Source organism: Danaus plexippus (genome assembly GCF_018135715.1).
Source record: "Danaus plexippus chromosome 13 unlocalized genomic scaffold, MEX_DaPlex mxdp_15, whole genome shotgun sequence".
In the NCBI taxonomy this organism is placed as follows: domain Eukaryota; kingdom Metazoa; phylum Arthropoda; class Insecta; order Lepidoptera; family Nymphalidae; genus Danaus; species Danaus plexippus.
The window spans coordinates 4,877,889-4,902,904 of NW_026869849.1; the positions used below are offsets into that span (position 1 = coordinate 4,877,889).

Sequence of the window (25,016 nt, forward strand, 5' to 3'; positions counted from 1 at the left end):
TGTACTAGCACCTTCTCTTTCAGAATCATTATATAATGATTATGCGATAAAACGTCTATATGGGTTATGATTTTTAATAAAATAAATAAAAATATTGACACATCTATTAATAATAGTTTTAAATTTCTGTTTATCAGATATTTTGTAAGCACTATATACATAAACATTAAATTACGAATCTTATATTTTGCAAGGATATTGGCACAGAAGTCATGACCTATAAAGTGTCATTTACACCTGGTATGCGATTTATATGATACTGTAAATAACGCAATCTATAAAAAAGTAAATTAGGACTTTTTTTATTTAATTAAAAATAGCCCGCTCTGTGGGCCGTGCCTTTGAAACTTCAGAGTGTCAGTGAATGAAACTCCCACTCATATTTACAGTATCAAATACATATTAAAACAGTAATGCTGACTACTGGTTTGTCAGTAGAAGTAACGAATAGTTTTGTTCGCTATGAACATAATATACTACTTCCACAAATATTTCATTTAAATTGAAACATAAAAAATTGTACCGTCGCGATGAATGACTGAACAAAAGTTGTTTTATTAATTGAGTAAACGTCCACTTTAAAATAAATTGAATCAGTAACTGCATTTACCCAGTACTGATTTACGGTTGGGACCAACAAATAACTAAAATTTTATTTCTGTGCTGCCAATGTCATGAAATAAAAATATGTTTAATTACATAAATACAAACGCCATTTGAAATATCTTGGAACGATATAAAGTTTTTTACATTTAGTGAACATTTTAATAGTTTTATATGTAATTTAAATAACATGAGTGCATTCTTTCTGAAATTATAATCTTTTCAGTTCGTGGAAAATGTTGGAGCTGGCCTAACACATTTATACTGACACAATTTTTTTCGATATTATCAATCAATGGTTCTTGACACTCTGTTTTGTAAGACGTCATATGTAACCTCTTTGATAATAAAGTAACTATGCTAATTGCTAACAAACCTTATCGAAGAAGAAAGCTTTCAACGTGCCTATAAGTATTATAGTAATTAATTTTTTAGGTTATTTCAACGACGTATATTACTAATGAATTTAGTAATTTTAAAATATTAAATTCAATTATGATCCTACGTACTTACATTAATGTAAATAAATTAAGCTCACATTTAACTGACTGTCGCCATAAAACTAAACCTTAACCTCTAAATGCAACAGTCACACTTATGAACATAATTATTTGAGAGTTGGATACAGTTGTAGATTTTTATTTTATAGTGATTTAATTAATAATTTAAACTAAAAACCAAATTAAAACAAAATTACCGACGTGGGATAGATGTTACTTTTTAAATCATATGGATTACATATGTTTGTAAGATCAGTCTGGTGAGTTAAGCGTAAACTTTCTCCATAAGGGTTAAGTTTATGTAAAGTTTGTAAGAAAAAGAACAAGTTCCGAGGGCTCTTCAGCTTCCTCAACTTGGAAATTCATTTTACGTGTATTAAAAAAGAGATTGTTGTCTAATCTGCAAGCTTATTCGATAGTAAATATGTACGAAAGTTGGTTATGGTAACAAATTATATAATAATATTAATAATTAATTCACATGAAGTACAATACGTGATTTGTCATTAATATAGCTTAATTGCTTTACGACTAGCTTTATTTAAATATTTGTTTGTTCTGGCTTAGTATACATATATAATGGAAGCAGATTTTTATCTACATATAATATTTTCTTTTTGAAGATCGCCGTAAAGGAACTGAAAAGCACAACGAAAAGGTTACGTAACGGATACATTATATATATATGTAGGTAGGTTGAGAAACCTACCGATACTGAATATACAATTAAAAAAAATACATATTTTACAGTTTTTTGTTTAAAAAGTAGGTATGATAAATAATTGGTAAAAAAAAGTTCAACGGATCAAGTGTATAACTATTCTGTATTTCAATAAAAACAAATATATGTTGTGACGTAACTTTGTTTCTTTTGAATAAATAAAAATAGTTTACATGTCCAAAAAAAAAATTATGAAAAAACCAGAACTACAGTTTTTATTTATAATTATTACAAAAATTCTTACAAGAAACTATATCTAAATAAACAAGTACACAGTTAAAAATGGATACTTTCTTTAAGACTCTTAGAACAGATTAAAAATAGTCTGCAAGCTTATTCTAGTTTCCTTAATCATTTTGCTGAAATGATTTTAAATCTTGGTGTAATCACTTTCCTTGTTCATCCCAGACCCTTTTATGTATGATCTCAGAAAAAACTTCTTAATGTGAATGGAATAAAAAATATTTTAAAGATATATTTACGCTTATAGTATTGCTAGAGAGATCCATCAGTCTTTTTATAATTATGTTTTTTTATTAACTTTTGAAAAAGGTCCACTCTGCTTTTTATACCTCAGTTAAAAATCTCTCGAATTCATCTAATATTGTGATAGTTTGAGGAACCACAAATATTCTTTCCTCTAATTTAGCCCCAGAACCGAACAGATTACTGACTAGAGGATAGAAACACAGTCTGGGAATTATATCTTTAGATGGTAGAGCCTAGTTGTAGTCATGTAACAACAGATCGAACATGGGCTGGCTCGACCGGGGAAGTTCCACCCTCTCACAGAAGATCGGCGTGAAGTAGCCTTTAATGGCTGTGTTTCGTTCAATGATTGAGAGAGCCGGTTGCCCTTTCTCTATTCCCACTTTTTCCTGACATTCCCTTATTTCCATCCTTCCCTATTGCTTAAAAACCAAGGTTGACAACGCATCCGCAACAGAGATTTTATGGATGTCCATGAGTGACGGTAGCTACTGCCCACCAAGTAGGCCGTCTGCTCGTTTGCCACCTTGAACATAAAAAAAAATTAAAGAAAAATAGAAAGCTTTAATAATTGTTTTTAAGAACTAAACTTAGCTCCATAGCCATAAGTAAGTCATAAGTAAGTAAACCGTTTCAGTATCCTTTAGGTTTCAATAATTTAAAAATAAACAGAATCGTAACAGATCCGTGGAATAGGCCCACATGAAGTTCTACAACTCTATAAATTTTGGAAACTTTATGTCTCATAAATCGTAGCATTTTGGAAAATAGTACTTAGAAATTTTGTAGATAATTATATGATCTGGAAATCTTGTCAGGGCTACTTTTTTGCTGAAAATCTCAAAAGACCCGTTTTTTGTCCCCTTGTACAAAAGTTAACTTTTTTCGGTTACTGGAGGAAGAATTTTAAGATTTCATTTATAAATATTTTGAACAGTCCTACCAATTTTCAGTTTCTTCTATTTTTATCAACCCTTATATGTCTAAATGGACCAGACTATTTCTTCATTTAAATAGCAGTGTGAAATTAACCGAAATTTGTTAATCAATTTACCTTTTCCAATTTTCGGAGTTCGAAACGCCAACGTTTCAATTTGCAATTCGGATCACCATGGTTTAATTACCAATTTAGAGGATGCTGATAAGTTATGATATCAATCTTGCATTTCAACATGGTCTAATGCTTTTGGAATACCTATAATATGTTTCATTAAAATATAATTTTCTTACAATTTATTTATGATTAAGAACCCAGATGTTCTTTTCAAACAAGAGGTTCAGGTGAAATGAAACTGTTTGTAAAATCTGTATAGACTATTATTAATTCTGAAAATTTAATATCTCTGAGCTCCTTCTTAATAATACACATATAAGTTCAGTGTGTACATTCCAATTGTTTGCATGTTACAAATTGCTTAACAAATTCAATGTTTTTTTTTTTATTTAAAAGTTAGAGCTAACACAATTATTTCTCTTATTATAATGTGATTTCTTTTTTTATATATATTTTAAAAAGTCGTACTTAAAAACCTTAAAATTAAAATATAACAACGTGACCAAACAATTACACATATAAACTTAATTTAAACAAACCTTTGGAAATAAATATTTAAAAAACAATATTCTTTTATTTCTAACACGTAAGAAAAATTAAAACCTTTTTTTAAATACTAAATCTATTACTCATATATTTATCTTTTTTGCTAATCTACCAGCTAACCTTAGAGATATTAAGATAAATATGTAGGGAGCTGTGCAAAAGACTAAAAAATACACATGTAAAAAATATTATACTAATTATTTATACTATAATAATAATAAATAATTAAATGTAAATAAAATATTTTTTGCATATATTTTCATAATAACTAAAAGAATTAATATTGGTAAAAACTGTCTCATTTATCTTGTAATTGAATATTAAAAATATCCATGCTGTTAGGTTCGACATATTTAAGAAGAATATATTAAATACCCTCACAATAAAACATTAATATGTATGTATTTAAAAACATGGAAGTATGCCTACTTATGTTAGTATCATATTAAATAGTCCTAAATATTTTTCTCTATGTAATAATTGCTTCCAATTTAACAAACCTAATTGTAAACCTAGAGAAAGTTATTTCCATTTTGATTTCACCGCCTATGAATATTGTAAATAGGAAAAACAATCAATGGCATTCATCCTTAATACGGACAAATGATAATATTTATTTGATGTAAAACTCAAACTTAGGTTGCAAAACTATATAACAAATCAAACTTTAAAATATCACCAACATATTATACTACTATAATGCTGGATGCATTTTTGAGATTTTTCAAAACGTCCTTCATAGCATCTGCTAATATTTTTTGCTAATTCAACTCCTAACAGCATGAAGACCCTGACACAGTGATGGAGCCAAACCCAAAAATATAAGGATCTTATAACTGAAAAACAATGTTAAATATACCATTTAATAAAAACTAGTGACGAAGTTCCGATTCATTATTAATAGTTTAGATATAAAAACATTACATAAAATATACTTACTCCCAAAAAGTCTTTACGTACTTTGACCGTAGTAATTGTTACCAAAAAGTCTTGAACTTTAGAAATAGGCAGTACATAGGATTGTTTTTGCCTTAAATAAAGGTGAAATAATCGTTGCGTGTTGTTCTCAAAATTTATTTATGTGTACGTGGACAGACTTCCTTATTAACAGTGGAGACAAACTGTGTCGGTACCTACGATATACATTCATATGAGACCAGCATTAATATTATTTATTTGCGAGACCTTTTGAATCTTGCACTATAAGTACTTAAACATATGTATTTGATAATTTGTCTACAAGTCAGTATTTTAGTATATAGATATATATATATATATATATAGATCGGCTCAATGCTTATTATTTAAATAACTAATAATTGAGAATAGTTGAAATTATCAGGTGTCAGCCGCATAACCACCTGCAGAGCCACCTGTGCAAGTGAAGTCATAACCATGTTGATATAAATAGAGGCGAGACTACAGATCACGGATAGTATAGCTCGAGTCATTGCAGGGTGCGGATCTCTTCGTAGTAAGGGATTCGTCAAACCGTCTATGACGTTTCAATTAAGAGCCTGAGATCTTGACTACGTTCAAGAATATAGGCATTGGTGACGTTATGCAGACGTCACTATTTTAAAAAACGACAAAGTGCTTCTTACTCTGACATATAAGTAAGTAAGCAAGTGTACTCTTATATAATCTTTAAACTCGAAAATATTTATCCTTTCAAATAACAAAACATAACACATCAATTTTATTTCATTTTCAAATCAAGTATTTACTGTTTATTATTTTTAAATACCTTTTTTAAAATAGGAACAGACTACAGGAAATAAAACAATAGTGCTAACTAAACCACTCTCGGGCTGAATTCTTACGTTCAGATAAAAGATTAGGATCATACTAACAGTCGAGTTCTTCCGTGACAGTTTCATTGCAATGCCAACATCTTGATGTAAAAGTAATAAGGTGGCTGGTTTTCTTTTCTTCGTTAATTTCTTATCTAAAATGAATAAAAAAAAAGTGCATGTATATAAACTATTTAACGATATTTAAACCATACCAAAATCTGTCATAATGAAAGTGATAAAATTAGATTTTTAAAACTACATTATAATTTTTTTATGACAACTTATTATTATGATACAAATTACAATGAAATATAAATGTAGCACTCATTACTTAGGTTTTATTTCATGAAATACTTTGTCATGATGTCCCCAAGAGGTGAAAGAATGGCAGTAATTAAATAAATTGTTTTAAATTTATGAAGTAGATTTAAAAGAATATTTCTACTTCTTTCAGCATTTTTAATATATTAAGGGGGCCCTGTGTCTGTGTCTGTATCTGTGTCTGTGTCTGTGTCCGTCTCCGTGAGTGTGTATGTAAGTGTATAAATTTAAACTACTACGTGTAACATTAATAATTATTAATTTGTACTTACTCACCCCATACACTGAAAACAACGGATGATATCCCATTGAGAGATACCTATTTGCGATGATACACACTGCATCCACTCCAGTCAAGAAAAACGGTTCCCTACTTGTAAATAACATTGTTGGTACTGCATACCACTGTGTTTATACTAGATATAAAAAATATTACATAACTCAACAAAGAGTTTGGTTAACTAATATAAAATAAAAGATTATGAAGTTAGTCAAATAAAATAAATTTATCCTTTTACTTTGAATCATGTTTTCCTAACGAATTATATATTTCCCTTCATTTTAATGAGTAATCATTAAGAGACGTTCCACTGTAAGAACATAAGTCGCAATAACCTTACGTATAGCGTGTGATAGTTCTACATAATGTGTAAACATTTGAGTTTTGAAACTTTATGTTAATTGCTTGCTAAAGAAATTTATTTAATTAAAAGGAGTTGGTATTACATGGCACAAAATTGTAATGAATAGGACTTTGATGCAGAATACATATTTTGAGTTATAAAAATCGGTTATGATAATATAATTTTGTTTTAATTTTTTTACGAACTGTTAAATTAGGTATTTTAAATACATGTATATTTGAAATGCCTAATTTACAATACGTAAAAAAATTGAAATACAAGTACAATATATGTCGGTACCATGTCGTTATTTCGTTTTACTTTTAATAAAAATTCTCACTTACATAACGTTATATCGATTTAATTCCCTTTTCATATTAAGAAGACAAGAATATTAATTTACTTTAATATCATGTCATTTACAAATTACTTTATTTTATTTTACTAAATCATTAGATAGCGACAACAAACTTAATGTGCATATATTAAGTACAAAATAAAATTTACATATTTATTTTATTATACCACGATACGAAATATAGCAATAGATTAAATTGTTAAGATAGTATAGATTTAGAGAAATATTAAATTATAAAAAATATTTTTTTAAGATAGAGCGCGAGACGGAACAGGATATAAGATGTAATTAGATTGTTCAGTTTTCCGTGTCTCGTTTCTTCAGAAATGAAATAGTTTTTCTGCTGAACTTTGTCCCCTTTCCAGTTAGGGTTAAAAGCGTACTTTTGAAAATTCTTCGACGTAATTTAGCTTATGAAGCAGATACGGTCCTCGGCTGCATTAAACTTGTTCCTAGCTACGCTTACTCGTATTAAACCGTTTGACAAATATGAAGGACATTTATATACTTATTAAAAAAGGAGAGCTTTTTTATTTATATAAATAAATTTGATTCCTCCTGAGATGTATTCGTTTACGACACATAACAAAATCATCAAGGAGCAAAATAAAATTACTACAGTTATATACAGTTAATTGTTTTATATAATAGCGACTTATGTAAAAAAAAAACTTTGTTCTACAAAATAAATACGTTCACTCTTAACAATTTAATCGCTAGTGAAACAAAGAAACAATAGTCATCTAACAAACAACGATGTTGTGCATAAATTGTCCATGACTCTTTAAATCGTGAACTTGTGTGACATTTTTTATAACAAGAACTCTTAAAACATTGAATAACAAAACTTTAACCCAGATAAAAATATTGCTTTTATTGTCATTTTTAATACATATACCTTATGATTTTTAACAGGTACTAGTTATTATGAGTTAAAAAGTCTAGTTAGATTAACATTGTAAAAATGTTGCGTGTTAAATTTATGAAATTAAATTAAACTAAGTGTCCCAAAATCAGTATTTTGTCAATCACGTAATAAAGTAATACGTAGATACGAATCGATTTCATAAACTGAACAAAAAGAGGATATAAATCTAAAAGTTTTTTTTTACTTATAGTTGATAAATTTAAAAAAAATCAAAATTGTGCATTTATTAAAACATAACCATAATCATGGGCTTCATAAAATCGTAATAAGTTAGTCATGATGAAGACGAAATTTTTCGCTGTCAAAGCTGTAAATTTCAAAAGAAAAGATTTGATTGGTAACAAAGAGTAACCTATTACCTATTACCTATTTTGCTATAGTGTCGATGCTTACTTATGCCACAGCTTCCCTAATCCCTCTAGATTTTCAGCCGTATCCGTTGAGGCATCCCCATGAGTAATAAAAAGGGCTGTCGGCTTCTACTTCCGCATCTCGACTTGAATCTGCTCCAAATTGAATGTTGCATCGAAGGGAATTCGAACTTCTACAGTATTACTGTCCAAAATGATTAATGTTTGTTACGTTGTTTTATTTACCTTAATGAAATAGGTTAAGGTGGATTTTTATAACTGTAAAAAACCTACTCAGTATTTACCAGTAATCGTAATTTTTTTTTAAGATTATTATATTAATTTAGTTCATTATTTTAGAATCATAGTACAAACTTTCTCATACCAACTGTCTCTGCTTCCTGATAATAATTGGTAAAATATTTGAACGAAACCAACTGCATCATCATCACTCAGTTACCTTCGGGGCAATAAGAATAAATATGAGAGTAAGATCAAGAGGTGCCTGATAGGTAATACTAATAATAAATATTTAAAATTGGCTGGAATTAATTCAATTATCTATAAAAAGAGTAAATGTGTTTGATTTATGGACAGATTTTTTTTTATTCTGAATGACAAAAACATACTGATTGTTGTTTGATTTCCTTGTTTGCCACCTAAATGTAGCACTAAATAAAGATTTTACTTCCATATTTGTTCATTCGCACTGTCAATTAATGCATGCTAAATTCAGTTACTGATTCAATATATTTTAAAGTGGAAGTTTACTGAATAAATTAAAAAAAAAATTGTTCAAAAACATTTTAACGTTTGAATTTCAATTACATTCTTGTACATACTGTATAATGGGTATACTTAGTGAACTAACTTCATTGTTAATTTAACCGACAATTCGTATTTAATCTGCATTTAATATAAAATCAATACTTATTTTTAAGTATTGATGGTGTAACGGTGATACAGTAGGTTGAATGAAAGTCTCAACACTGAACACTACAGGTTACATGGGCCTTGACCACATATAAGGATACTTTACATTTGATGATCTCTTATTGTCACTGGTAACTTACCATAATTTAGAGAGGAACATTTTATTCAAAATAACTTGTACATTTTTTTTTTGCACTTTGCATATAATAAAACTAACACGACGCTCTCGGTGATTCTATTAAAAGTGTGTTCCTGAAAACTTTGCTATTGCGTTCATAATTCTTTTAAATATTTGTCACTTCGGCACTTATTTTGATTTGTGAAAGTGTATTCCTTGAGTTGTTCACGATTTCATAATTACTCGTAGTAGCTTAAGATTATTCGTAGCAATTTCGTCATTGCATGGAAACTTAAAATAGAAGCAATGATAGTATTTATCATTTTAATATATTTAGCTTATTTACTGTAAATATTATCAATAATCGTATCTATTAACTTTATGAATTAAAGCCTTAAAACAAAAGTTTACAACATGCAATAATTTCGCCATTATGATTTAAAAATAAAAATACCTTTTGTTGTTTATTGACCTGCGATTAGGGCGGGCACAACTTTTGACGCTGTTAACCATGTAGCAATAATAATAACCGTGTAAGGTTGGTTGGTAAGAATAATAGTACAGGGTCTAAATACAGCAAAACAAAGCAGTTGAGCATATGTTAAATCCTTCTTTTATAAAATTATAAGTATAGTCACAAAAATAAGGCAATAACAAAAAGTAAAAAGTATTTATATATGTAACAAATTAAATTTCATGTTAAATGTGAAGTATAAAATGAAAAAGTAACAAATTATAAATTGAGATAACAATGCATCAAGATAACATGCATGTAAGACAAACTTTTGTGATTGTGTTGTTGTAACATACATAAAAAATATATTAGTTAAAGATGACAAAATTTTATTTTTTTATATTTATTTTTTAAATTCGTATGGACTTAAAGCGGCGAGACTATATGTCGGACAGAGTCCTGTTTTTTTAAGGCAATTTAGATAAAAGTAATAAGCTACAGAGGGTAACCGCCAAAACCACCGTGGTTACATTAATAGTATATTTAGCTCTATCTGAAACCGACATCGGCGGACAGACGGCTATTGCCAAATAATATACAACCCCTGCTAGGTGTATTTTCATATCCCTTCTTTCTTTAGAATATATAAAAAGCTTGCAAATTGTTTTATGTTTAAATAGTGTATTTGACCAAACGTTTATTTTAAAATACTACAAATAAAAATAAACTTTGTCGCACTGCTGTCAATATTTCAGTGCAAGTGTAAGGAAACATATTTATGTAGGTTGTGTTTACAATCCCAGATGGGGATTAGTTCGATCATTTTCATCTGTTTTGACATGACGTGGCTATTTTAAATATTTCTTTGATAATTTCAAACTGCCAAGGTAGGCTTGGTAGAGAAATAGCTTTTTAAGGATGATAACAAATTCCGTATGGTGTTATAATATAAACTTATCAGATACGTAACAATGACTGCATTTCCCTGTTACTCTTCAATTACATCCTAAATTACAATTATTTCATTTCCTAGACAGACATTTTAAGACAAAACTATAAGGAAAACACAAAATTCGTTGTTTGCAATTTCGGGGTCGTATTTCAAGTTTACTTACTGTTTTGAAAAACAAAAAAAATATTAAGGCATACATCTGGAGCTTTGCCAATTTGCCTTTTCATTTGTTCTGTTATTCTTTTTATGGAATAATTCCGTTAAACCAGTCCTCCGACTCTCACATATTCACCTTCTCACAAAACCGATAAGATATGAGTTGAATAGAAATTTGTTATCAGTATTTTCCTTCGAGGGAACAGAGAACACTCTTGTAGCACTTTTAGATTCTTAGACTACAGATGTGCTTTGAAGGCAGCAACTATTATCCCCCCAGGTGGGCTTTTAATGACCTTCGTCATTCTACATACCTCCGCGAGGACGAGAGTGTGGTATTTCAATTTTGTTGTGCCTTAATACCGCTGGTAAGGAACGATAATTAACAAGGAATAAAGTTATACAAACCACTATGATAAAACCAATGTTTACATTATCTTCTTACTTTTCACAAGCAGTTCTCATTAATTGAAGATAAGATAAGATCAGATCAGAACCAAGAATGATATCTTTATCGTTCTTAGATCTGTACTGTCATCTGTAAAACCAGACGTTTTATAGCGTTCAGTGGTAGGGTGAAGGAAAACATCAAGCACCTTTTGAATCATATAGTATACAGCAAGATTGTAATATGCGAACGATATTATTTAATAATAATAGCAATTCTATAAAATTTCTGATGCACTTTTTGTTTTTCTTCTTCAATCAGTGTGTATTATGTGTAAGAACCTTGTTGTTCATTTTAATCTTAATTACTTTGTTATATTTTAAAATAAGGTATTTGGACACATTTGGAACATATCCCTAGTATATATGCAATTTGTATACTTTATATCAGATTAACCGTGGTAACTATTTCGGTAAAATGGTATATGCATAACAGACGATATTTTATATAATAAGCTGTTTGTCAATCATAAGTAAATAAACAAATAGTAAATCGAGCTTGGTTCTAATAAATTTTAACCCCTTCCACTAAACAGAAAGTCATCTAAATAAAGTATTGTTGACAAAATTAAAATAAAAAGAATAACCAAAAATTGGATTTATTTAAAAAAAAAAAACAAAACAAAATTATTAAAAGTATGATAAAAAATAAAAACAAAACACCTCTTTATTCATTTCTGAAGTAAAAATAGTTTTCAGCACGGAATTACCTATTATCTATAACTGATAATTACCATCAAATATAAAATCAAATACATAAAAATCTAAAAAACAACTTTCTTATACATAAATCAAACAACCTTTAGCTATAGTCTAAAATTAGGTTAATAAAAGTCTTACGTACAAATAGGACAATATGACAACAGCAGGTAAAATATAACTTTATTCCCTATTCTTCTTTTTTTTATTTTTCGGTATTAAAACATATTATAATCAGTAGGTCGTTGTTGTATCTGGAACACAATTCCAATATAATAATTAAATCCCATTTAACAGATACATTATCCAGTGCTCATAAAGAACACTTCTTGAGATTCTTCAAGGCATCTATCATAGCATTTACAATAGCATCAGCGGTTTCTCTAGTACAATTGACTCCCATAATGCCAATTCTCAGAGACTTGCCCGCTGTTGGACCCAAGCCCCCAAATAATAGGATGTTGTGACTGAAAATAAATTATTATTGTACCATAAAATATAAATGTCTTTAACGTTTAAATATAGACAACAATTTCAGTGTCAAAATAAAAACCAGAATAAGACCATTATATACTTACTTATCCCGTATATATGTAATATATTCTTTGTAATCGTAGCCTTTTGGTAATATCACCGTTGTAACTGTTGCCAAGCGGTCTTCAGCTTTAGGAATGAGCAGTTCAAAGCCATTTTGTTCCAACCGCTTACAAAAATGTGCAGTAATTGTTGCATGTTGTTCCCAAAACACTGGAAGCGTACGTGTGCAGATTTCCTGCAGGCTTCTCCGTAGCGCCCACATTAACGGTGGAGACATGGTGTGGTGATACCTGAAGTATTTATTTGTAGAAGACATACAATAAACATTTTATTTTGTTTTTATTCTTTTAAAATTATAAATGTTATGTTATTGTAAAAGATTAAAATTATACTAACACTCGAGTATTTCCATAACAGTTCCATTGCTGTGCCAACATCTTGATGTCGAAGTAAAATGGTGGTTGGTGTTTTCTGCTATTTATTTTCATCCTTTGAACATAAAAATTAAATTACATAGTAATAAAAAAATGACATAATTTGAGCTAATAGTTTCAATACAGAATTAAAAACTCGTATTGTGCCGTCTCGCTCAATTGAGTTTCTTGGAGTGTAAATATACGAAATAAATGAAGTACTTTAAAATGCGAATAGTGTAATGTATATAACTTAATTTAACGTTTTTATAATAGGGATTACAAAAATGGGACCAGTAGAAATTTGCCATATGGATGAAACACATGTTTTTTTTATAATAAGTATATCCTACACAGTCCACTTAAACTTATGTTAGTAGGTACTGCACTAGTATTTCTCTGCTCAAAATTGCTTCGCTTTCGCTAAATTCTCGGTATTTAATGGCATTACGAAACTTTCAAAGATCAATTCAAGGTTCACTTTTGAAGGTAAAGCACCTTAAGTGAATCTGATAAAGCCAAATTTTGTCAACAAATTCCAATCATATTCCACAGGAAGCCTTCAATTAGAGGTTCCATGAGTAGCTAGCACTATTAAGGAAGAAGTGGAGACATTTAAGAGTTGTCGGAAGAGATCAAAGGTGAAATACTAGATTGCACTAGATAATTTATAAACGTATCTAGAGGACAATTAAATTTTGTATGTTTATGAAATGCTCTATCGTACGGAATTTTAGGCGCCAAAAAAATTGGATAAATTACACAAAATTTATTCAAGGCTGTACTTCTTGTTAAGTGCATGTATCACAAAACACGTGAATATAAATATTTTTTTATTAATTTTGTCTTTACGTTACCAAAGCAATGGCACATACTCAGCTCTTTTGCTGAAAGCAACCGGTGATATTCCAGCTGGCCCGCTCAGAGCTTTTTGTGATGATGCATAAACTGCATCCACGCCCCAATCGTCCATGAAAAACGGCACCCCACCTATAGACACCACTGTATCCACTATAAGCAGAGCTCCATATCTGCAGGAAGTAGCATGCAACAAATAAATCAATCCCTTCCTAATTTAATAAGAAATCTAAATAGTTATGTAGAATGAAAGTTTAAGTTAATATTAAGTGAGGATAATCAAAGACTATGTGATGAGTTAGGCCTTTTAAATAAATAAACATCATAAGCATTTTTTTCTAACAGATATGAAAATATAATTCATGAGATATTAAATCACATAACGGCTCTTGACTACCCGATAACTGTAAAAAAATATAGAATAATATTGTTTTGATGTTAATATCACGATTATGATATATTATACGAGTTGAAATTATGTTCAACTTTATAAATGCTGGTTCACAACTGACACCCAGCTAATCTAGGTTTTGCCTTTTAATATTAAAATTAATAACTTTTATGTTAAGGTTCTCCGGGTATTAAGGGTATCTGATTTCAATGTTATTTTCTCTGTATTATTTCGGAACTCATTTTAGTACAACAAGCACATATTAAATATAATCACTCCAATTATTTCCTTCGTCTATTTTAGTCTTTATCATGCGAACTGTTACAAATTTTAGGTTTTATGTATTCTAATTAGCAGATGGATATTAAAATTTATAGTATACGAATGTTTTGTCTACTAAAGGTCTCCCGTTATAATTAGAATTTCCAAATTTTTAGCTAAGAATAAAAACGAGATTAATCTCTCTAAAACGGCTTTAATATGCCCTTTATAGAATACTTCGTGTTTTCTTTTTCAGCGTAATGCCCACGAACGAAAAATGTTCATAGTTATTCCTTAAACCCATACTTATTATACCTATTAATAACCTGTAAAGTTATATTTATTAAAAAGTAACAACAAATTAATTATTGTAAATCCTTAAGATACAAACAGAGACAATACAATTATAATTGAAATATTTGTTACTGTAATATTATAAATGCGCAAAATAGTATTTTCATTGGCTTATTATAAAAATATTTGATTAATATAAAAGACAAATACTATGCAAGCGTTTACACATTTTTATATTTCAATAATATACAAAAAAAAAAAAAAACAGCCATCAAGTTTAACTATCCAATCAATAGAACAGAATTCATATGACTACAGAAGATATCTATTTCGACCTTTTGCATATCATTTTATCCTTGTTACATAAAAAAAAGTGCACTCGTACGTGTTTGATCGCCAGTGAAACAAAGAAACAATAGTCATCTAACAAACAACAAGTCTTTTCACAAGGAGTCCGTGACTCTTTAAATCGTGTAGCAGCGTGACATTTTTACTAACAAGAACTCTCATTGAATAATGAAACGTTAACCCAGATAAAAATATACCTTTTATTATTCTCGCATCAAGTTTGATATTTAAAACATCCAATTAAAACGGAGGGTAACTTCTGTTTGCTTAGCTAATGGATGTCTAGATTAAAAATAAACACTAAAGTCGTGTTGATATTGCGAAAAGCTTGCGTGTTAAAGTGCTGGAATTTACCTTCAAGAGTTTTGTCGCCACACAATCACTCAATTGTAATGTGGTACGTACATGCAATGCAAATTTACGGGCAATATTAATACATTGCAAAAAAACTAACAATACAACAAAGAGACTATGAATTATCTTCCAAATAAAAAAATATATATTTAAATTATCTTTTTCAATAGCCTCATTACTACTCACCTGTGACACAAATTTCCCAATCCCTGTAGATTTTGAACTGTACCCGTTGAAGAATCCCCATGAGTAATAAAAAGGGCTGTCGGTTTCCACTTCTGCAGCTCGTCTTCAATCTGCTCTAAATTGAATGTGGTGGTGAAAGGAATACGAACTTCTACCGCATTAATGCCTGTAATGATTTAGCTTTATATTTATCGTGATCGAAACCTTAAAATTCTACTACTCTGAAAAGAATAACAGAACATTATTTTATTGAGTATTGTTATTTATTATTCATGTATGTCAAACCATTTGCGATGTATTGTAACAGACCTAAAAGATATAGTCAGAATCTAATGTCAAAAGGACATGATCAAACGTTCCTAATTAGGTACTTTGTTTTTTTTTTTTTGGTATAAATAAACTTTTCCTGGTATTACTGTTTTGTCCATCCAGTTCACTGAATGTTTTTAAAGAATAAATCCATTCAAAAATTGTAACTAGAAAAGCCTTTAAGAACAATTGCTATTCCACTTACCATATCTCGTAGCCATGTTTAAGGCTCTCTCATCCCAAATACCTCTCCTAGCAATCAGCATCGTTTCCTTCGGTCCAATAAGATTAGATATGACGGTTTCCATCCCAGCGTGGCCAGAACCACTGATTGCTAATACCAAATCGGTTTGTGTTTGGAATAAATATTTTAGGCCGTTACGAATATCTTCCATAATCTGAAAAAAAAAACGCATTCTTGTCCATCTGAACACCTAATTATTTATTTTGTTCATTTGTCAACCATGTGTTCATTGTTTTTGAAGATTTGTATTATTCGCATATTTAATAAGCATTTCAATTGCCTTATTAAAAAGAACTTTTCAATTAGACCGTCAATAATAATTTTACATAGTCTCGAAAAACGCAGTTGAAATTTTTGATGCGAAAGATTTACTTTTAAATTTTAATCAATTTGACTCTCTGCTAAATTAATATTTTTGAGATTTATGAATCAAAATCAAATATCTCTTTTATAGTCCTTGATTAAAGTTTTAAAAGTGACGTTATATTTTTTTAAATGTAATATAATTTTCAACAAAATGTTAATAAAACATTATGTATTTATATACGAAATCAAATCATTCAAACTATTTACTAAGTTTTTGTTGTTTTCCTTGAACATGGGCTGTTTATAGCCAATTATTATACATAATTTGGTGATAAATAAAAAGATCTATATTTATTATCTTTTAAAATTCTATATATTTTTTAGTTAGTTCTATATATATTTCTATATATATTTTAGTTAACCGGAATTCACATTTAAAGATTAATCTGTATTTAATATAAAATCAATATTTACTCTGAAATATTCATCGCACAACGGTGATAGAATAGGTTGAGTGAGGGCTTCAGTAACTGATGGCCACAGGTTACACGGGCCCGGACCACACAGAAGAAGTTTTCTGACTTTACGATCAGTTATCCTTGGCACTGGCACAGTAACTTTTTTGGATAGCATCTTGTTCGTCTGAAATATAACAATTTGAATAGTTATCATTAAAAATATATTCTTTGGAGCAATTTACCTTTGAAAAGTTGTTGTGGCACCCATCGAAACGAGCGAACGCATATAATCCGATGTTTTTGAATATGATATTCTTTTTGAGTTTCTGTATACATTTTTTAAAAAGATTCACATTTTATGAAGCTTTAGTTACATATAGAATAATCTATTACAATGCTTTTATTCAAATAGATTAGTTAATATGAATACTAATAAGATGTTATTCAAATAATGTTGTATAACCATAGCGAAAATATGAAAGCGATTTTAAATAAAGTTATTATATTTAATTAACTAATCTGAATCAAAAACAAAATAGATGTTGATTTTTTTATAATTTTCCTTATTTTTTAATTGAATACTATTTTAATATATCCCTATTCACATAAGTAACTTTTTGTGTATCCTTTCTAATACAACTTTATTTAGTAACATGAATTTATTTATCCACTTCAATAAGTAAAATGGAGGAAAATTTAGTTAAAAAGCTGATTAAAATGTTGGTCGGTTTCTTAAATTATAAATTGTTTATAAAAGCAGGTTCTTCATAAAATTTCCTCGAAAATATTACCTACTCCTTAAGTTTCGACAAAAAGTCCCTTCGTTATTAATTCACATTGACTAATCCAATCAAATAAGGTTTTCAAACTTCATTCGTATGACAATATTTCTGATTCAAACAAAAAAAATGCTAATAGTAATTGTTACCTGGTCAAACACTTTAAAAATTCCTTATTCAATACAACGACTACACTCTTAGAAGAGAAAAAAGAAAATTTTATTACTCTAAATCACACAATAAATTGACATATGTATATTTAATTGAATCTATATTCTGATCTTTTGCTATCAATATAATATAACATATAAATTCAAATTCATGTACACGTTATCAAGAACGTTTAACGACTGATTTTATATCACTGTGTTTGTTAGTCTTATCGCTCTTTTTAAAAGTTTCGTATACTTAGAAGTACAGATTTTATTAAACTTTAGTACAATGAAAGGCGTACAGTATATACAGCCATAAAAGCTAAATATCTCCAAATATATGTAAATATTTAATATTTTTGATATATTCTAACAGCCAAGTATTACTTTTTTCTCATAAATAATATATTACAAGATAACAAAATTTTGACTAAAGCCCTTTTTAACTCCCATTTTTATTCCAGACTTGGCCAACAGTATAAGGGTGTCGCTTGGAAATATATTTATCTCTGTTTGACCGATATTGCCGACGAATAAGCGTGAAGTTTGGTTACCGGAATCGGGTTAATGTTTAGATTTAGTGCTAATAGGGTGGTTGTAAATTTGCAGCAATGTTCTGGCGCTATCGGATGGCACATTTGGCAAGAACTCCGCGCCCGGGGCGAGCTTCGCTTGCCAGCCTTTGTGTACCGCTAACGTCCGATGGTAACCACTGCTTAACAATTGTTTTTATGTATAATTTAATAAGTATTCAATTTAATGATATCTAATAAATAAATGATATCTAATAAAGCAAAGTAAGATTCAATTCTATATCATTATGTTATGCGAGTGCTATCAAGCTCCAAATGTTATCAGTTCCGATTACATGCTCTTATGACCTATGTAGCAAGTCATCAGTGTGAAAGTCAAGGAGATAAGACGAAACGAGATTGGAAGAGACAGATCGAACGAACACAATGTCGTCCCGACAAATTGATTTGATTCTCATCGTAACTGCGGATGTTGTCCCCGAGGATGGAACCGGCAAGACGATTTAGACAGACCTTAGTAAATAAGACTTTGTCGATAAAGTTTATCTTTGTAGCAAAACGATGAAGCATTCATAAAATTTTTTTTTTTTCAGAGTTATCAAACTTTAAAATTTTATATTTGAATGATAAAATTTTAAACTTTACTAAACGTTATAATTTTGCTAGCAAAACAGGAATGATTTGTCCTTTTTTCAATTGTGTCATTTCATTCAATAAACATGATTATTTTATGATTTTGTATTTGCCATTTCACATCTATTTTTCAACTCGCTATGATTTTCTTTTTTTTATTTAATATATTTCATAAAGTTAAGAGTTCTTCTTATCAAGTGATCTGTGTAAAATTTAGGAAAGAAAAATGATAAACACAATTTAAACACGTTAAATTTATAAAACAATTATATTAGTTAAATATAAAGCATTGATGTAAAAATATTAATCTTCATGTTAATACTTCAAGGGTTCCATAGATAATATCTGTACAAGATATTCTGCTCCAAATAAACTTGTTAATAAGTCTTGACGCTCCAAAATATTTCAATGAATGTAAAAAAATTATCAAAAACTTTGAAAAGGTCAGGTATTATATAACGTATTAGTTAAACACAGCAATGCCAATCAGAACCATTAAAAAATACGCCCTTACTACTCATCTACTTCATTAATACAATTTTTCAAATTTATACTTTTTTGGGTTCGATACTCGATATTTTCAAATATAGTTCATTATAAAGACAAAGTAGGGATATAACTAATTCTTTATGGCCTATTTTTTTTATTTTAGAAGACCGTATTGATAGCTTATTTGGCTAGAATGAGATGAATAGTAAATATTGTTATGAAAAATAAAATAACTACATAGATTGCAAAACATTATCAAACACCCCAGACACTTAGCAAATGATAAAATAAAACCTATATGTCGGAGTAAGCCATAGTTTGTAAAAAGAGTGCCGTCAGCATAACTGACATCATCAATGACTTTATTCGTAAATGTCATTCAGGCTCTGAGGTATTAAAGTAACCCCTAGACTTTTTGACGAATCCCTTACTTCGAAGAGGTCCGTACCGTGATACGGCTTAATCGAGACTCTCTGCAATCTGTACTCTCGCCTCTATTTATACCAACATTGTTGTGACTTCACTAACACAGGTAACATGCGGGTGACACCTGATAATTTCAACTACCCCCAATTATTAGTTATTCAAATAAGAATTGCGCCGATGCGGCCATTTTGAAGTCCAAAATTAAATATTTTTTTTGTTCTTCCTTTTTTTCAATATTGCGCTTGTAGTCGTTAGTACCTGAGGTACTTGGATAAGATTATCTGGTCACCTGAGAAGAGAAAGACTGGTCGTTATGAGCCGATACGGCCATCCTGACAGGCGGCGCGTGCTCAGCGCCAGCCGTTGTTGTAATGTTACATAGGTATCTGAAATTAAGGGTTTATGTTTGAGCTAGGTTTATTGTGAGAAATTCATGTGATTGCTTTGAAAATGATATATATTGTAACGGAAGACATCGACTTAGGGCTTTGTTACCGAATCTTGTAAGTTCTTATAAAACGAATGACTACAATTCTACTCATGAATTCCCAAAGCATCCCTACGTTGTCTCATGGTTCTCTTAAGGATACATCAAGGACCTGTGGTTAGCTCAAGGGTAGCACGTGATTAGCTCAGAGGTATCACTTTGTGATGTACACTTATCTTGTCACGACTCCACCAGGCATCCCTACAGAATCTCATGGTTCTCATAAGTATACATCATGGGTACGAGGTTTGCTCAAGGGTAATAACACATGTAAACCTCAGAGGTACTATTCTCTGATTTTTTTATTTTGTATACCACAATCGGTTATACGTCAGGTAATGCGGTACCCCAAAGTTGTCCCAGTTACCAACGTGACTGATGGAACTGAGGACAGCCTCTACAGAGAGGCAGTAATTGAGAACGCAGCTTCTTCCGATCCCACTTCTGATGTCGGAGTAGGAAGCACATTAATGCACATTAAACAAGTAATATTTCTGAACTTTATTTTAAATAAAATAGGTAGTCTTTGGTTATTTTTTTTTTCATACCACCAAAAGTAAGTTTTGAAAAAAAACAATTCAGAGCCTTTTATAATAAAAATAGTTTATATAAATAAATATATACAGGGAGTCCCAAACTGGTCACGTCCCAGTGACACAAGAGTTAAATGAGCTCGAGATCTATCAGAAAATCACAATTTGACCTCAGTACGTTGCGAGCATAGTGAGCTGGGCACCCATCATTTTGAAACCACATCCTTCTTCTCAATGCTAATGGCACATACTCGAGAAGAAGAGGTAGTTCGTCCTCTAAAAATTGCAGGTAACTTTCGCCATGTAAGATCGGAGGCAGCACAATTGGACCTATTATTTGGCCATTTAAGATACCAGACCATAAATTTATCTTAAACTGGTGTTGAACCCGGTCTTTTCTCATCTCATGTGGGTTTTCCAACTGCCAGCTATGAATGTTGTGGAGGTTTAAATAACCATCTCCAAAACATGCGGATTCGTTGCACCACAACACCATATTAAAAAAGTTGGTATCTTCTCTATGCTTTTGAAGCATAACACGAAAAATTGCACGCGTTTGGTGTAATCGGACAGGCGTGCAGGGTACGGGGTATAAGAGGCGACCGATAAACCAATCACGCGCCGGCGTTGGGCTCATATCCTATCGCATTGCATCGTATGCACTAAAAAGACCCAAAAGCTAAGAAGTTTACTACCTGACATTCAAAGAATAAAACTAGGACGAGATAACAAATAGGAATCATTATCTCCACTTCATTTTTATTAACTGAGTTATTATCAACAAATTGTACTGTGATAAGTTCAGATGATTGAATCTTTTTTATTTAAAATGAATTTGGCGAATGGGACCTGTATGAGGAAAAAAAGAATGAAATGTCAAAGTTTTTACCAAAAACTTACTAGTGTTCTACCATTCCTGAATCAACATTAAATAGACCACTTTTTAAAATTATTTGCAAACTCGTGTGATACATTTTTTTCCACACCAGCTAGTCAAAGTTAATGTTTGTCTTTTCAAAAGGTCACGAGTCACAGAAAAACAATTTATTGTTTTTGAAATTAAAGTAATTCTCGGTAAAATAATAATTTTAATATTTGGATAAGCTATTCAAGATGTCAGAACAATAAAAAAAAATTACAATCCAAAGCTATTCAAGGCAACAATAGCAGAAAATCCGACACAAGGTAGCGATTTTTAAAAAAAATTAAAAAAGTGCGAATATCTCGAAAACCATGATATTTTTACTGAGATCAAATTGTGATTTTCTGATAGATCTCAAGCTCATCTAACTCCTGTGTCACTGGGACGTGATCATTTTGGGATACCCTGTAAATAGGCGTCATAAATATAGTCAATAAAAATAAACAACTACTAGCCACTCGTAGCAAAACAGACAGCTTTACTTGCAGTCTTAACATATAAGACATTTTTTTCTTCAGGCTTCCTTGAAGATCCGAACACTCAAGCGACAATAATTAATAATTATGCCTTGATCCTACGACAACTTTACGGAATTTAAGGATAAATTACAGCCTTATTATCTTATCCTGATGAAGTCTAATATTACTGTAAACTTATTTAAATTCCGTTGCGCGCTTTTTACGTAAAAGAGTAACATAATTCTGTAAAATCTCATGAAGTTTCGCTTTTATAATAAAAGTAAGAAATTAAAAAAATAACCCAGAATATATATGAGAGGTTCACGTATTCGCTCTCGTTCTGTTCTAAAATATATATTTTAATTCTCAACCTAAATTTTTTTTAATGTTTCTTTAAATGTTTGTTTTAATGTTTCAGATTAACAAGCCCTCTTTAATATATGTAATTACTTTTTCGTTAAAAGGTTGAATTGATTGACTCTTTATGTGCATACTTGTATGATAACTGTAAGAGTAACGATATATACTTGTTCTCGTCATATTAGTGGTGCGATAAAACAAAATGCATCGTCATTAATTATCTTCTTTGAATGAGGTCAAGTGGTCTTAGATAGAAGGTTTCCATTTCAGAAAGTATTTCAAATATTCTAAATAGGTAACTGAGTCTATAACATAAACATGGTTGTGTAATTTTCTAGATATAAACTCTATAGGAAGCTTTGTACTGTTATCAAACATTTTTTTCTCAACGTTGTTAAGTATATTTCAATTAAAATTAATATTTTTCAATTAGATAGCTAAGAAAGTTACCCATAAATTTATATTTCCTATTAATTATTAGAAACCTTGAAATCATAATGTACAAATTTCTTGACATTAACAAAACAAAAATTTAAGTCTGGCTATCTAACCTCGATTGCGTGAAGCGTTAATTTAATTTATAAATTAAGGCCCAGCTTATAGCAATCATCTGGCCTCTCTTATACAGACGGACGGTCACATTTTCATTTATTTAGGGACTTTCTTATTACACTAATAAAGCTTTTAAATTAACAAACAGCTGGTTTCCTCTCAAAAAATACTGGTCCAGGGACCTTTTCCTAAACAGAATGTGAGGCTGAAAACAAATTTTTAAATTAAATCTCCTTTTCTCGGAAACTTAATGTTCCTTTGGATTTTCTCATGTTTTAATTTGTATTGAGTTTTAAAATTGAAATAGTTTGATAAGCTTATAGAACTTTTTATAAAACGCAAAATCCAAAAATCTTTTTAATTAATTATAAACAGGAATCTGCAACGTCTTTTAATGAAATGATTTTAAATTAATTAAAAAGTAGTATAACTCATATATAGATTTAGTGAATGAAACGTCGGCAGTATGTAGTTTTTAAAATAATAAAATACGCGCAGTAATCCGATAAATATTAGTTTCATTTATTTCATTAAGGTCTTAGATCTCTTTAAGTGTTTGTGAAGTAAAGAATTTTATAATAAATTTTGTAATACTCAGAAGTTCACGAATTTCAACATGTAATTAACAATTCAGGCGAAAAAAATATCGTCTAGACCTTCCTATCGAAGCGGAGTGAGCAGCGGCGTGTGCATCAGTCGATGTTAGTCGCATTACTGGAAGGCCATTATTTTCACAGTTCGTTTCTCTCGTGGCCCACCGCAATTTTCATTTAGTTGACTTCACTAAGTTCTTGTTGCGTAGCTTTAGTACATTTATTATATATGTAAAAAATATGCTTAGATTTTTTTTGTACTTTTCATCTGATTTAAAAACTTTATCTGACAGAATAATAAGTGAATTATAACTTTGTCATATGGAATTAGAAATCTGAATCATAGTTATGTAACTTATGTAACTATTAATATTTTCTTATTATTTTTAGTTCTCCAGATCTCATTTCCATCTTCAACCACACTACAATCAACTGTATACGTAGTTTCGTGCGGCGAAAATTCGTATAATACATTGTGTTCGTTCTTTCACTGAAAAATTATAAATATATCCCATTACGGCCTTTCCTCATTCATGTATTTTTTTGATCACAGTAAACTTAGCTAAGGCCACCTGTTGCTTAGGATAAAGTATTTGTCTTCAGAGAATATTCTTAATATTCTCCGACACCGATTACAGAAAGATTAAAGAAAAATTGTTATATTGTTTCTAATTTTATTAAAAAAATCATAACTTTAGTGGGATTATAAAGAAAATATTAACATTGACCAATAATTGCATTATTTTAAAATTATTTTCCGATTCTATCAACATTAATATAGATGATTTGATCTATACAAAATAACTTCTTAACTGTAAAGTAGAAAACCATCGGTAAGAATATTCGTAAGAGATAGTACTAGCTTCCCGACATGATGACTGCACATATGTAACTGGACTCTATAGGTGGATACGGATGGAATGGAATCTACATACTACTTAGTCACATAATAATAGCCTACCATATTAAAAAGTAACTTTGCCGTCCGGACAAAGAGAGAGCAAGTAATCATATAAAAAATATCTTATAACTGAACATTTTTGTAAAAAAATGTAGCAGAATAAAAATCCTCGCATATTATAATATACAAAA

The 25,016-nt window shown here is 29.9% G+C and overlaps 1 protein-coding gene across 1 annotated transcript; it reads right to left on the minus strand.

Moving 5' to 3' along the window:
* Positions 1–11,998: 11,998 nt before the first annotated feature.
* Positions 11,999–18,138, minus strand: LOC116770412 (alanine--glyoxylate aminotransferase). Its single transcript, XM_032661873.2, has 8 exons — positions 17,936–18,138; positions 17,024–17,191; positions 16,205–16,397; positions 15,691–15,856; positions 13,874–14,029; positions 12,982–13,074; positions 12,627–12,875; positions 11,999–12,515 (listed from the first exon to the last, which is right to left on the minus strand). Exons 2-8 carry the CDS (start codon positions 17,180–17,182, stop codon positions 12,362–12,364), a joined length of 1,170 nt encoding a protein of 389 aa, XP_032517764.2. The 5' UTR covers positions 17,183–17,191; positions 17,936–18,138; the 3' UTR covers positions 11,999–12,361.
* Between the last annotated feature and the right edge of the window lie 6,878 nt (positions 18,139–25,016).